The following is a 13,486-nucleotide window of genomic DNA, read 5'->3' on the forward strand; positions in this document are numbered from 1 at the left end:
ACTTATTTGCTTGTTTCTCAGTAAGCAGAGCAGCAGAACTTGAAGAGTTGTATTTTCCTCAGTGCCTGAGGTTGCTATAAAATTAAGGAGTTCCATGTTAGATCTTTCTATAGTTCAGTCTGGAGCAACATAATAGAATGATAACTGTCTTTCTGGACCAGTCTGGGCCTAAGATTTATAAGCCCCCACCAAATGGTGCTTAACCAATTGATTTTTAATTAAATTGGGTGTTTTATAAGTTGCAGAAAGTTCAAGATGTTTTAGGAGACAGCAGGTAGCAAATACAGAGCTGTTTTGGTTTTAAACTTGCTTTCATTATTGAGAATAGTTGTTATACTAAACTGGCTGCCTAGTTCTAGGTTGACATAGTTATTGTGGTATTGAATTTCTTGGCAGCTTACTGAAGCAGAGCCTGACTTTGGAGGCTTCATATTGTTTTACAAAAGAACTTCTGTTTGTGCCTTTGACATATTGGATTCAGAGGAGCTCTGTTGTTGTTTTTCCTTGGGACTTGTTGCACTCCTGCATTGGGAAGAAGAGTCCATAAGTCTTGAGCAGAAATTCATTTTCAGTTTTTGAATATCTTTGCCAGCATTTTTTTCATAAAGTACAGTAGTTTTTGTTAGAGATAAATTAGGAAATGCAGGTGTACGAGTATAAGGCATTTAGAAGTTAGCATCCTACCACTGTCCAAAAATTACTGTTACTATCTTAATGTGTAACCTTTTATATTATAAGCATATAAGTGTTTTTCTCCCCCACTCTAAGAAGGTGACATCATATCATATAGATACTTGTCTCCAGACTTCTAAAATAATTTGTCCATTGTATGGATAGACTATAATTTATTTACTCATTTCCCTGTCATTGACCCTCTAGGCTCTTTCCAGTTTTCTGTTGTGATAAATAATACTGTGTCAGTTTATCTGCATTTGTCTTTGTGGGCTTAGTGTCATCTGTTTTTTCTTTATGGTAAGTTTCATTCACTAGGATAACTGGATTAATATATACTGTTGGATTGACTCCTGGGAAGTTTGAATCACAAACTACAGGTAATTTTTAAAAGATGAAAATTATTTAATATAAAGGTTCATTAGAAGTATGAAGGGTAATGATCTGTCTTACTGAGGAAGTAAGACAAACTGGGCTCTGGTCCTAGCCTGCCACTATGTGACCTGTATAGGTTCATCACTCCTCACTTCAGAAGGCATCATTTAGAAAGGTTTAGTGCTGGAGGAAACAAACTAGGAAGGAAAGGTTGTGGCATGAAAAGGATTCTAATTTAATCCTGAGATTTTTGAATCTCCCCCCCAATTTAATTGCTGTTATAATAGTCTTTCTACTCTTTAACTCTGATATCCTTTCTCTTAGGTAATTTCCAATGCAAAGAACACAGTCCAAGGATTTAAAAGATTCCATGGCCGAGCATTCTCTGATCCATTTGTGGAGGCAGAAAAATCCAAACTTGCATATGATATTGTGCAGTTGGCCACTGGGTTAACAGGTATAAAGGTAAGGTTCTGAAGATAATGCCTTATGATTGAAATACAGTATTTTATGTTATCAGATCAGTGTATAGAAGTGAGTAGCCATTCCCTCCTCTAGGGGATCTTCCCAACCTAGGGGTCAAACCCAGGTCTCCCATACTGCAAGTGGATTCTTTACCAGCTGAGCCACAAGGGAAGTCCAAGAATACTAGAGCGGATAGCCTAACCCTTTGCCAGCAGATCTTCCTGATCCTGGAATCGAACTGGAGTCTCCTGCATTGCAGGTGGATTCTTTACCAACTGGGCTATCAGGGAAGCCCTTGAGAATGTTATCAGATCAATATATCATACCATTCTAGTTTTAAGTTGTAATGAAAATTGTTACAAATGCTTTGGAAAGTCTTGCTGGTGAAGACCATTTGGCAATGGTTTTTTAAATGATCTGGCTTTTATTTGGGAGCCATAGGTAGCACTGTTAATAGGGGTTGGACAGATAGGTGGTGATGATGTGAAGTTAACTTCTTGTCTTGTTTTCTAATGCAGCAGTCTTCCCAGTAGTCTTTCTGTTATGATTTTAGTGAGTGATCACTGGAAGAGCAAGAAAAGAAATCAACTTTAAAGTTACTCCCAGATATGTAGTCATACTCTTGACAGTAGGATTGGAAAGCGGTGGTGTTTTTTTGGAGAAAAGGAAGTTTAGTCTTTGCTATCTCTGGAACATCTAGGAGAATCTCTTTGTGAAGCATGGTGTGAGCTGACCATTCGAAAAAGATGAGAGGCTGAGCGATGGGTGGTGAACACATCTGTCTCTTGCACTCAGGTCATAAGAGGAATCCAGAAGTATGTTTGAGCTTTCCAGACAACTGAGTTTAGGGAAAGGAGATTTGATGTTTGAGACACCCCATTTGGAGAACTAAGGATCATGGGAACAGGTTCAAGTCCAAGAGATGTTGAAAATTGTGGGAAAAAGATAGTCAGTTTTGCGGTTGTAACTGAGAACTCAGTTGAATTTGAAAGTAAAGAATTCTGATAACTGAAAAATGATCACTGGGTTTACTTAGGGTATTTTCAGCAGTAATTTTTTAAAACAGTTTTAAAGGGCCTAATGATGGATAAGAAGTGCAGAGGAGGAAAAGAAATGGAGATGAGGAAATGAGGATTACTTAATAGTTATGGAAGAAATAGGGTGGGCATTGGCAGATTTAGTCCGAAGAGCCAAGGGAGGAAGAGACTAGGGAGAACACCTGTGGATCCAAGTATGAGGCTGGAGGAATTTTGGAAGACTTATATGAGAAAAGAAGAGGTAGCCTTGAAAGAGGCTCACCGGGAGGATTATTTTCCCATCTATATTCAGTAAGGTGAGAAACTGTTCTAAACCAGAATAAATTATGGTTGGGTTTGGGAGGGAGAAGGTGAGAAGATGGTGTTCAAGGTGGAGCAGGAGCTAAATGTACAGAGTTGACATTTTTGGTCTGTATTGTAGTTGGGAAGTATGGACGTGGAATAGGACCTTACCTCAGCCAGTCTTTTCTGCATTTACAGTTTGAAACTTGTCAGAATTTCATACCTTTATGCAGGGTGTAGGATATCTTGAAGGTGTCAGCAGTTATTTATTTTGTCAGGTGTGTCCTTGATGTTGGGGCTAAGACAGTGAATAGTCAGTTTAGCCGCTCAGTCGTGTCCGACTCTTTGTGACCCCACGGACTGCAGCATGCCAGGCTTCCCTGTCCATCACCAACTCTTGGAGCTTGCTCAAACTCAGTTCCATCGAGTCAACAGTGAACCGATCTGACAAAAACTATTACCTTAGATTGGATCCTAATTGAGGTGATGATTATAAAGTCAACACAGTGAGCAAAGTAAAATATACATAGTATGTCAGATGGTAAAATAGTTTCCACCACCAGGCCCTTTAATGGAGGGGCAGTGTGGGTTATGGGGAGCTATACACCAGTTCGCTTCTTCCCAGGTAGTTGTCTTAAGTTTTGTTGGTGGTCAGAACATACCATTTACATAGTGGTCTTCATGGATGCCAGATGAGAGTAGTAGTGACCCTACAAGAGACTGAGTCAGACTTGCCTGTGAGTGTCCAGGAGTCTCTGGAGGAGGTGTGGGTCGGCGGTGGCCTGCTGCAGGGTTGGGGACACTGAGTGTGGCAGTGCAGGCGTGGGACCTTTTGAAGGAGGTCACCATTACCTTCATTACTTCCGCCACAGTTTGATCTCCCAAACAGTTTGGTCAAACAACAGGGAGGGAACACAGCCCTGCTCATTGACAGAAAATTGGATTAAAGATTTACTGAGCATGGCCCTACCCATCAGAACAAGACCCAGTTTACCCCACAGTCATTGTCTCCCATCAGAAGCTTCCCTAAGCCTCTTATCCTTACCTGTCAGAGGGCAGACAGAATGAAAACCACAATCACAGAAAACTAATCAAACTGATCCCATGGACCACAGCCTTGTCTAGCTCAGAGAAACTATGAGCCATGCTGTGTAGGGCCACCCAAGACAGATGGGTCATGGTGGAGAGGTCTGACAAAACGTGGTCCACTGGAGAAGGGAATGGCAAACCCCTTCAGTATTCTTGCCTTGAGAGCCCCGTGAAAATATGAAAAGGCGAAAAGATATGACACTGAAAGATGAACTCCCCAGGCCAGTAGGTACTCAATATGCTACTGGAAAAGAGCGGAGAAATAACTCCAGAAAGAATGAAGAGATGGAGCCAAAACAAAAACAGTGCTCAGTTGTGGATGTGAATGGTGATGGAAGTAAAGTCCGATGCTGTAAAGAACAACGCTAGCAAGGTAATGCTCAAAATTCTCCAAGCCAGGCTTCAATAGTACGTGAGCTGAGAACTTCCAGATGTTCAAGCTAGGTTTTGAAAAGGCAGAGGAACCAGAGATCAAATTGCCAACATCCCTTCAATCACAGAAAAAGCAAGAGAGTTCCAGAAAAACGTCTGCTTCTGCTTTATTGACTATGCCAAAGCCTTTTGACTGTGTGTATTACAGCATACTGTGAAAAATTCTTCGAAAGATGGGAATACCAGACTACCTACCTGCCTCCTGAGAAATCTGTGTGCAGGTCAAGAAACAACAGTTAGAACTGGACATGAAACAATAGACTGGTTCCACATCAGGAAAGGAGTATGTCAAGGCTGTATATTGTCACCCTGCTTATTTAACTTGTATGCAGAGTACATCATGTGAAATGCTGGGCTGGATATAGCACAAGCTGGCATCAAGATTGCTGGGAGAAATATCAATAGCCTCAGATACGCAGATGACACCACCCTTACGACAGAAAGTGAGGAGGAACTCAAGAGCCTCTTGATGAAAGTGGAAGAGGAGAGTGGAAAAGTTGGCTTAAAGCTCAACATTCAGAAAACTAAGATCATGGCATCTGGTCCCATCACTTCATGGCAGATAGATGGGGAAATAGTGGAAACAGAGGCTGACTTAATTTTTCTGGGCTCCAAAGTCACTGCAGATGGTGATTGCAGCCATGAAATTAAAAGACGCTTACTCTTTGGAACGAAAGTTATGACCAACCTAGACAACATATTAAAAAGCAGAGACATCATTTTGTCAACAAAGGTCTGTCTAGTCAAGGCTATGATGTTTCCAGTGGTCATGTATGGATGTGAGAGTTGGACTATAAAGAAAGCTGAGCACCGAAGAATTGATGCTTTTGAACTGTGGTGTTGGAGAAGACTCTTGAGAGTCCCTTGGACTGCAAGGAGATCCAGCCAGTCCATCCTAAAGGAGATCAGTTCTGGGTGTTGATTGGAAGGACTGATGCTGAAGCTGTAACTCCAATACTTGGATGTGAAGAACTGACTCATTTGAAAAGACCCTAATGCTGGGAAAGATTGAAGGCACGAAGAGAAGGGGAGGACAGAGGATGAGATGGTTGGATGGCATCACCGACTTGATGGACATGAGTTTGAGCAAGCTCTGGGAGTTGGTGATGGATAGGGAAGCCTGGCATGCTGCAGTCCATGGGGTCTCAGAGTCAGACATGACTGAGCTTCTGAGTTGAACTGAATCTCATCTCCAGGTATCCTGGTTGGTAAGCACATTTAACAAGCTAAAAGTGACCTTTAAATTATTTTTGCTTCCAAAACTAGCTTTCTTAATTTCCTCTTGAGATAATGTTCCACTGATGATTTAGAAATTATTCATTTTAGGTTTTTAGGACATGAAGAAATACAATAAGTTTAGATCCTTTTGTTTTTTATTGCAGGTGAAATACATGGAGGAGGAACGTAGTTTTACCACGGAGCAGGTGACTGCCATGCTTTTATCCAAACTGAAGGAGACGGCAGAAAGTGTTCTTAAGAAGCCTGTTGTGGACTGTGTTGTTTCGGTAAGTTTCATCCCTTTATTAGGGTCTATGAAGAAGCAGAAAGAAGAAAGCTGTTAATTGAAAATAAAATTGCTTTTTGTCTTAGGCGGTAACCATTATTTTAAGAACTTTTCAGACTGGTTCTCATATTGAATTTTTTTTCCTCTTTAGTTTTTGCTCTTGCTTCTATTCTGTCTGTTTAAAGGCTTATCTCTGACTAAGCCCGCTTCTTCCTGGATTCCTTCTAGCACCCCGCATAGTGCCTGGCACATGGTAGCCTCTTGTTTGTTGAATTAGTTGAATACTCTCAATAAGAAATGCTTTTTCTCTATTCCTGTCTCTGTATCTTTGCTGTTTTTATATCCGGCACTAAAGGCAAGACAGCAGTAGACCTCATCTTGTATTTTCTACTTGCCTATTTAGATGGAAGCCTGGCTGTTTATAGCTTTGTGCTTGTAGTGTGGTGGCGTCCTTAGGTACTGTTGAAATTTAGGTGGTTGTATTTGCTTTTCCAGTGAATCTCCTCATTCTGCAGTAGTTATCTGATATTTTAGCTCTTTGGCTTCTTTTGTCTTTGTAAATTTTTATTAAAATTTTTTTTGACATACAGCTGATTTACAGTGTATAATTTCCCTGTATAGCAGAGTGACTTGGTTATATTGAATATATTTATATATGTATAGATGTAATGTGTTAGTCACTAAGTTGTATCTGACTCATTTGTGACCCCATGGACTGTAGCCTGCCAGGCCCCTCTGTCCATGGGATTTTCCAGGCAGGAAGACTGGAGTGGGTTGCTGTTCCCTTCTCTGGGAGATCTTCCCCACATAGAACCCAGGTCTTTTGCATTGCAGGCAGATTCTTTATCATCTGAACCACCAGGGAAGCCCCATATATGTGTGTGTGTATGTGCGTATATATGTATTCCTTTCCATTATGAATTGTGACAGGATATTGAACATAGTTCCCTGTGCTGTACAGTAGAACTTTGTTGTTTATTGGCCTATTTTGTCTTAATTTTGGTGCACTGATTGGCAAAGCAAGTGGGCTTATTTCACCCCATAGTTTTTGTCTGATGGAGTTCTTGTTTTTTGGCTATCTGGTAAAATCGTACTGACTTTCGTCAGGAAGAACTGGATTATGGCCCATAATCCACATTTGGAGGACACAAAGAAGAAGAATGCTACTTTCTTTAAAGAGCTCAAATTCAGTACAGGCACTGTGTTTCTTAGATGGTTTCTGCTTTCCCCCAAATCTCTAGTGGACTTTCAGGTTTCAGTGGACATTTCCCCCACCTACTGTCCTAACTTGGATTCTGAATTTTGCTTTGCATTCAGTTCACTTCAGTCGCTCAGTTGTGTCCGACTCTTTGCGACCCCATGAATCACAGCATGCCAGGACTCCCTGTCCATCACGAACTCCAGAGTCCACCCAAACCCATGTCCATTGAGTCGGTGATGCCACCCAACCATCTCATCCTCTTTTGTCCCCTTCTCCTCCTGCCCTCAATCTTTCCTAGCATTAGGGTCTTTTCCAGTGAGTCAGCTCTTCGCATCAGTTGGCCAAAGTATTGGAGTTTCAGCTTCAGCATCAGTCCTTCCAATGAATACCCAGGACTGATCTCCTTTAGGATGGACTGGCTGGATCTCCTTGCAGTCCAAGGGACTCTGAAGAGTCTTCTCCAACACCACAGTTCAAAAGCATCAATTCTTCGGCACTCAGCTTTCTTAATAGTCCAGCTCTCACATCCATGCATGACCACTGGAAAAACCGCAGCCTTGACTAGATAGACCTTTGTTGGCAAAGTAATATCTCTGCTTTTGAATATGCTATCTAGGTTGGTCATAACTTTCCTTCCAAAGAGTAAGCGTCTTTTAATTTCATGGCTGCAATCACCATCTGCAGTGATTTTGGAGCCCAGAAAAATAAAGTCAGCCACTGTTTCCACTGTTTCCCCATCTATCTGCCATGAAGTGATGGGACCAGATGCCATGATCTTAGTTTTCTGAATGTTGAGTTTTAAGCCAACTTTTCCACTCTCCTCTTCCACTTTCATCAAGAGGCTCTTGAGTTCCTCTTCGCTTTCTGCCATAAGGGTGGTGTCATCTGCATATCTGAGGTTATTGATATTTCTCCTGGCAATCTTGATTCCAGCTTGTGCTTCCTCCAGCCCCACGTTTCTCGTGATGTACTGTTCATATAAGGTAAATAAGCAGGGTGACAAAATTTGCTCTGTATAGAGGTAAATTTTATGTAAAATGGCAAGACTGCCTGAGATGCTTTTCCAGCTTTTGGGATCAAGTTAAAAGGTGATGGGTTAAGTTATGTGTTGTGGGTCGAGAATTTTGGTGATTTGCTTGGAGAGTTTACAAGACTCAGAATAAAGCCATATTCATGGCTAAGATTTATTATAGTGAAAGGATGCAAAGCGGAATCAGTAAAGGGAAATGGTGTGGGGAGAACATCTGGAGGAAACCAGCTAAAAGATTCCAAGAGTCCCCATCTATTGGAGTTAGACCAGAAGTGCTTAATTCCTCCAACAACAAGTTGTAACAACACACGTGAAATACTATACACCAGGGAAGTTCTGCCTGAGGCTCAGTCCAGGATTTCTGTTGGAGGTCATTCACAGAGGCATGCTATACCTTGGATGTACCAAAATGCGAGAATTCCAGAAGGAAATTTAAGTATAAAAACATAAGCTACATAGTATAAGCAGTTTAGGCACAGTGAAGCACTGCAATGATTTAGGGAAATCTTTCTGTCGCTTTAGGGGACTACTTACTCAGCTTCCTGGATTCAGGAAGGGCCAGCCTTGCCATCGGGCCTGTCTCAGGATAGTGGCCTCTGACCTCTGTGTGAGCTCTCTTCTGTGCAGCCGCTGCTCTAGATGTTGGTGCTATTTTGTTCTATTTGTAAACTGATGATTGTTTAATGTAAGCTTTATATTTTGGGAAACATGGTAATAGCCCTCGTGTTCGAATCAAATCACACGTATAAGAGGGTGTATGGGAAGCTTTAGCACCTCTGCTACCTAGTAAGTAGATTTTCTTTGCCAGAGATGACTAGTTTTACCGTTTTATTACAGATCTTTTCAGAGGTTTTTATTTACCCAATCAAGTAAGTACAGGTCCTTCTTTACTTTTATTTTTCTTTTAATAAATTTTGGATGGTTTACCTTATTTGTTCCATAGCTTTAGAGAGGTGCTTCGTTCCATGTAGTAGAGCAGAATGTCCCAGTTTATGCATGTACCATAATCTATTAATACTTAAATATAGTCTCTTTTTTTGGGGGGGGGGTTTCCCTGGTGGCTTAGCTGGTAATGCATCCTCCTACAACAGAAGAAACCCTGGTTCGGTTCCTGGGTCGGGAAGATCCCCTGGAGAAGGGATAGGCTACCTACTCCAGTATTCATGGGCTTTCCTGGTGGCTCAGACAGTAAAGAATCTGCCTGCAATGCAAGAGACCTGGCTTTGATCCCTGGGTTGGGAAAATCCCCTGGAGGGTGGCATGGCAATCCACTCCAGTATTCTTGCCTAGACAATTCCCATGGACAGAGGAGCCTGGTGGGCCACAGTCCATGGAGTCAAAAAGTCGGATAGGACTGAGCGACTAAACACACAACACAGCATAGTCTCTTTTTGTTGGACATCTCGGTTACACTTCCAGATTTTGTCTCTTTAATTGCAAAGAATACTACAGTGAGTAAAAGTTGGACAAATATATTTTGCTCTTACATGATAAGTTTGTAGGTTATAGGCTAACTTCCTAGAAGTGCAGTTGTTGGGCCTGAGGATACATGTTTTAAATTTTAACAACTATTGTTTAATTGCCATTTAGAGAATTTGTACTAATTTATACTTAGGTCAGCAATGCATAAGAGGGCTTGTTTGACCACAGCCTCATCAGCTCAGCTTATTGGCATGTCAAATAATTCTGATCGATGAATAATGGTAGCAAAGTATGTGCGATTTTGATATTTTACTTTTTAGGTAAACTTGAATGTTTTAGAATTTATAAACCATTTTGTATTTCACTGTTTGTGAAGTATTCCTATCCTTTCCTCATCTTATTTTGAATTTATGGTCTTCAGTTTTTTAGAAAACATTTTTTAAAATCCTTTTCTCCACTGCATTTTTAAAACTTAATTAAAAAAAATTGTCTATTTTTGGCCGTGCTAGGTCTTTGTTGCCGCATGAGCTTTTCTCTAGTTGCTGCAAGAGGGGCTGCTGTCTAGTTGTAGTGTGTGGGCTCCTCATTGTGGGTTCCTCTTCTGTGACAGAGCACGCGGGCTTCATTAGTTACAACTCCAGGGCTCTAGAGCACAGGCTGAATAGCTGTGGCCCACAGGCTTAGTTGCTCGGTGGCATGTGTGATCCTCCCGGATCAGGCATCGAACCTGCGTCTCCTGTGATTGGCAGGCAGATTCTTTATTAGGGAGCTACCAGGGAAGCGTGGTCTTCATTTTGATTTGCAGTTCTTCGAATATTAGATTAGCTCTTTTTGCTATTTTATAATGTGAGTTGCAAATATTTTCCCTCATTAGGTTATTAGAATTTTTTAATGAGTCAAATGTTTCAGTTCTGCTCCCCCTTTTCCTTCCCTAGCGAAACATTCTCTTTATCTTAGCAAATGTTCTCATTTGGCACCTGATTGACATTAAAGCAAAGACATCAGTCCAACAGACGTGGGCTGTGATCCCTTGTAAACTTAACATTCGTAGGTCTCAGTGCCTATGAGCATTAGAACACCTGCCCCTCCCTCTGATCCCTTGTGTGTGAGCTCAGTCATGCCCGACTCTAGCCTGCCAGGCCTCTATGTCCATGGAATTTTCCAGGGCAGAATACTGGAGTGGGTTGCAATTTCCCCCTTCAGGGGACCTTCCTGACCCAGGGATCAAACCTGCATCTCCTGTGTTGGAAGGCGAATACTTAACCACTGTGCCACCTGGAAAGCCCCTCTTCTTACCCCTTTGTTGTTCAGTCACTAAGTTGTGTCTGTCTCTTTGCAAGCCCATGGACTGCAGCACGTGAGGCTTCCCTGTCCTTCACCATCTCCCCGAGCTTGCTCAAACTCGTGTCCATTGAGTCAGTGACACCATCCAGCCTTCTCATCCTCTGTCACTGCCTTCTGCTCCTGCCCTCAGTCTTTCCGAGCATCAAGGTCTTTTCCAGTGGGTTGGCTTTTTCCACTAGGTGGCCAAAGTATTGGAGTTTCATCATCAGTCTTTCCAATGACTTTTCTTTAAGATTGACTGGTTTGATCTCCTTGCTGTCCAAGGGACTCTCAAGAGTCTTCTCTAGTTACCACCATTGGAAAGCAGCAATTCTTCAGCACTCAGCCTTCTTTATAGTTCAACTGTCCCATCCATACATGACTACTGGAAAAACCATAGCTTTGACTGTATGGACCTTTGTTGGCAGAGTTATGTCCCTGCTTCTTCTTATGCTAAGTTTGTCAGTAGCTTTTCTTCCCAAGGAGCAAGTGTCTTTTAATTTCATGATTGCAGTCACCATCTGTAGTGATTTTGGAGGCCAAGAAAATAAAATCTGCCACTATTTCTACTTTTTCCCCATCTGTTTGCCATGAAGTGATAGGACTAGATGCCATGATCTTATTTTTTTGAATGTTGAGTTTTTAAGCCAGCTTTTTCATTCTCTTCTTTTACCACTCATCAAGAAGCTGTTTAGTTCCTCTTCGCTTTCTGTCGTTAAAGTGGTATCATCTGCATAACTGAGGTGGTTTATATTTCTCCTGGGAATCTTGATTCCAAGTTGTGATTCATCCAACCTGACATGTCACATAATGTACTCCGCATATAAGTTAAATAAGCAGAGAGAGAATATACAGCCTTGATGTACTTCTTTCTCAATTTTGAATCAGTATGTTGTTCCATGTCTGGTTCTAACTGTTGCTTCTTGATATGCATACAGATTTCTCAGGAGACAAGTAAGGTGGTCTAGTATTTCCATCTCTTTTTTTTTGACAGTTTGTTGTGATCCACACAGTCCAAGGCTTTAGTGTAATCAATGAAGCAGTAGTAGACGTTTTTCTGAAATTCCATTGCTTTATCTGTGATCCAGCGGATACTGGCAATTTGATCTCTGGTTCCTATGTCTTTTCTAAATCCTGGTTGTACCTCTGGAAGTTCTTGGTTCATGTATTGTTGAAGCCTAGTTTGAAGGATTTTGAGCATGACCTTGCTAGCATGTGAAATGAGCACAATTGTATGGTGGTTTAAAGATTCTTTGGCATTGCCCTTCTTTGGGATTGGAATGAAAACTGATCTTTTTCAGTCCTGTGGCCACTGCTGAGTTTTCAAAATTTGCTGGCGTATTGAGTGCAGCACTTTAACAGCATCCTGTTGTGGAATTAGAAATAGCTTAACTGGAATTCCATCACTCCACTAGCTTTGTTCGTTGTAATGCTTCCTAAGGTTCACTTAACTTCATATTCCAGGCTGTCTGGCTCTAGGTGAGTGAGCATGCCATCGTGGTTATCCAGGTCATTAAGACCTTTTCTGTATACTTCTGTGTATTCTTGCCGCGTCGTCTTAATCTCTTCTGCTTTTGTTAGGTCCTTGCCGTTTCTGTCCTTTATTGTGCCCATCTTTGCATCACATGTTCTCCTGGTGTCTCCAGTTTTCTTGAAAAGATCTGTCTGGTCCTAAATCTGTTTTAGGTGTGCTAACAGTGCTGGCCACAAGGTGGTGGAAGAGTCATGGCACTGCTGTCTCCTGAGATTGGAAGCCAAGTAGTGCATTGAAAGCAAGTGAAAAGTTCTTTTTTCTTACGCGACAGGACTCCAGATAGGGTCCCAATCATGGTTACTCAACATACTGTGGCTGGGTTGGAATGACGATAAGGGCCATCCTCCCCAGTAGCACAGGGGAGAATTCACAAGCTAGTTTATACTTTTTAAAAAAGAGATCGAGTGTCAAGGAAGTCTCGTCACAGGGGATGGGACAGAGAACTCACAGGTTGGCTCTGCTGGCCAGGGGAAACACTGATTCCAGCTTAGCAGCCTTTGTACTTTCCCAGATCCATGAAAATACTCAGAGATCATCAGACCATTTTACTTACGTGCAGTTTTCAACTGTCAGAGGAGGTCAGGACTGTCTGGCCTGGGGCTTTTACTAGGGTCTTAATTCAGGATTAGCTATTCAAAGCGTGAAATAAGAGGGAATACATTTTAAGGATCAAGGCTGCTCTTTGTATCCCTGCTGAGGGAATAATTTTAGACATGATAGGAATAGAGAAAAGTGGGCACTGGGTAGGGTACAAGCCGACTTTGAGGCCCAGGCTTCTTCAGTGGTATGGTGGAAGTGGGACCTCAGCCTGGGGTCCGGCTTATCCTCTGCAAGGCTGGTTGCCTCAGCAGGTGCAGCTCATGAGCAGCTTCAGGAGAATGAAGATGTGAGACATGATCAGGCCAAATCAGAGCTCCTAAGTCTGCTCTACCAGCTTCTGGCACAATATCATCTTGAACTTGAATTGTGTATACCCAGAAAAGGCTGAGGAGAAGGCAATGGCAAGCCACACCAGTACTCTTGCCTAGAAAGTCCCATGGATTGGAGGAGCCTGGTAGGCTGCAGTCCATGGGCTTGCTCCGAGTCTGACACGACTGAGCAACTTCACTTTCACGCATTG

At 42.0% G+C, this 13,486-nt stretch overlaps 1 protein-coding gene across 2 annotated transcripts in view; it reads left to right on the forward strand.

Annotated features, from left to right (window-relative positions):
- The window catches only part of HSPA4 (heat shock protein family A (Hsp70) member 4), a 49,348-nt gene that overhangs the window by 10,209 nt on the left and 25,653 nt on the right, over nucleotides 1-13,486 (forward strand). Inside the window, exons 3-4 of one of the 2 annotated variants that reach the window (XM_004008795.6) lie at nucleotides 1,372-1,512; nucleotides 5,735-5,857. In XM_004008795.6, the coding sequence (XP_004008844.1) occupies nucleotides 1,372-1,512; nucleotides 5,735-5,857 (264 nt within the window). Of the gene's footprint in view, nucleotides 1-1,371; nucleotides 2,846-5,734; nucleotides 5,858-13,486 lie in introns of those variants that run through there. The other variant, XM_012178480.5, reaches the window with a different exon arrangement.

Source organism: Ovis aries, chromosome 5 (genome assembly GCF_016772045.2).
Source record: "Ovis aries strain OAR_USU_Benz2616 breed Rambouillet chromosome 5, ARS-UI_Ramb_v3.0, whole genome shotgun sequence".
In the NCBI taxonomy this organism is placed as follows: Eukaryota; Metazoa; Chordata; class Mammalia; order Artiodactyla; family Bovidae; genus Ovis; species Ovis aries.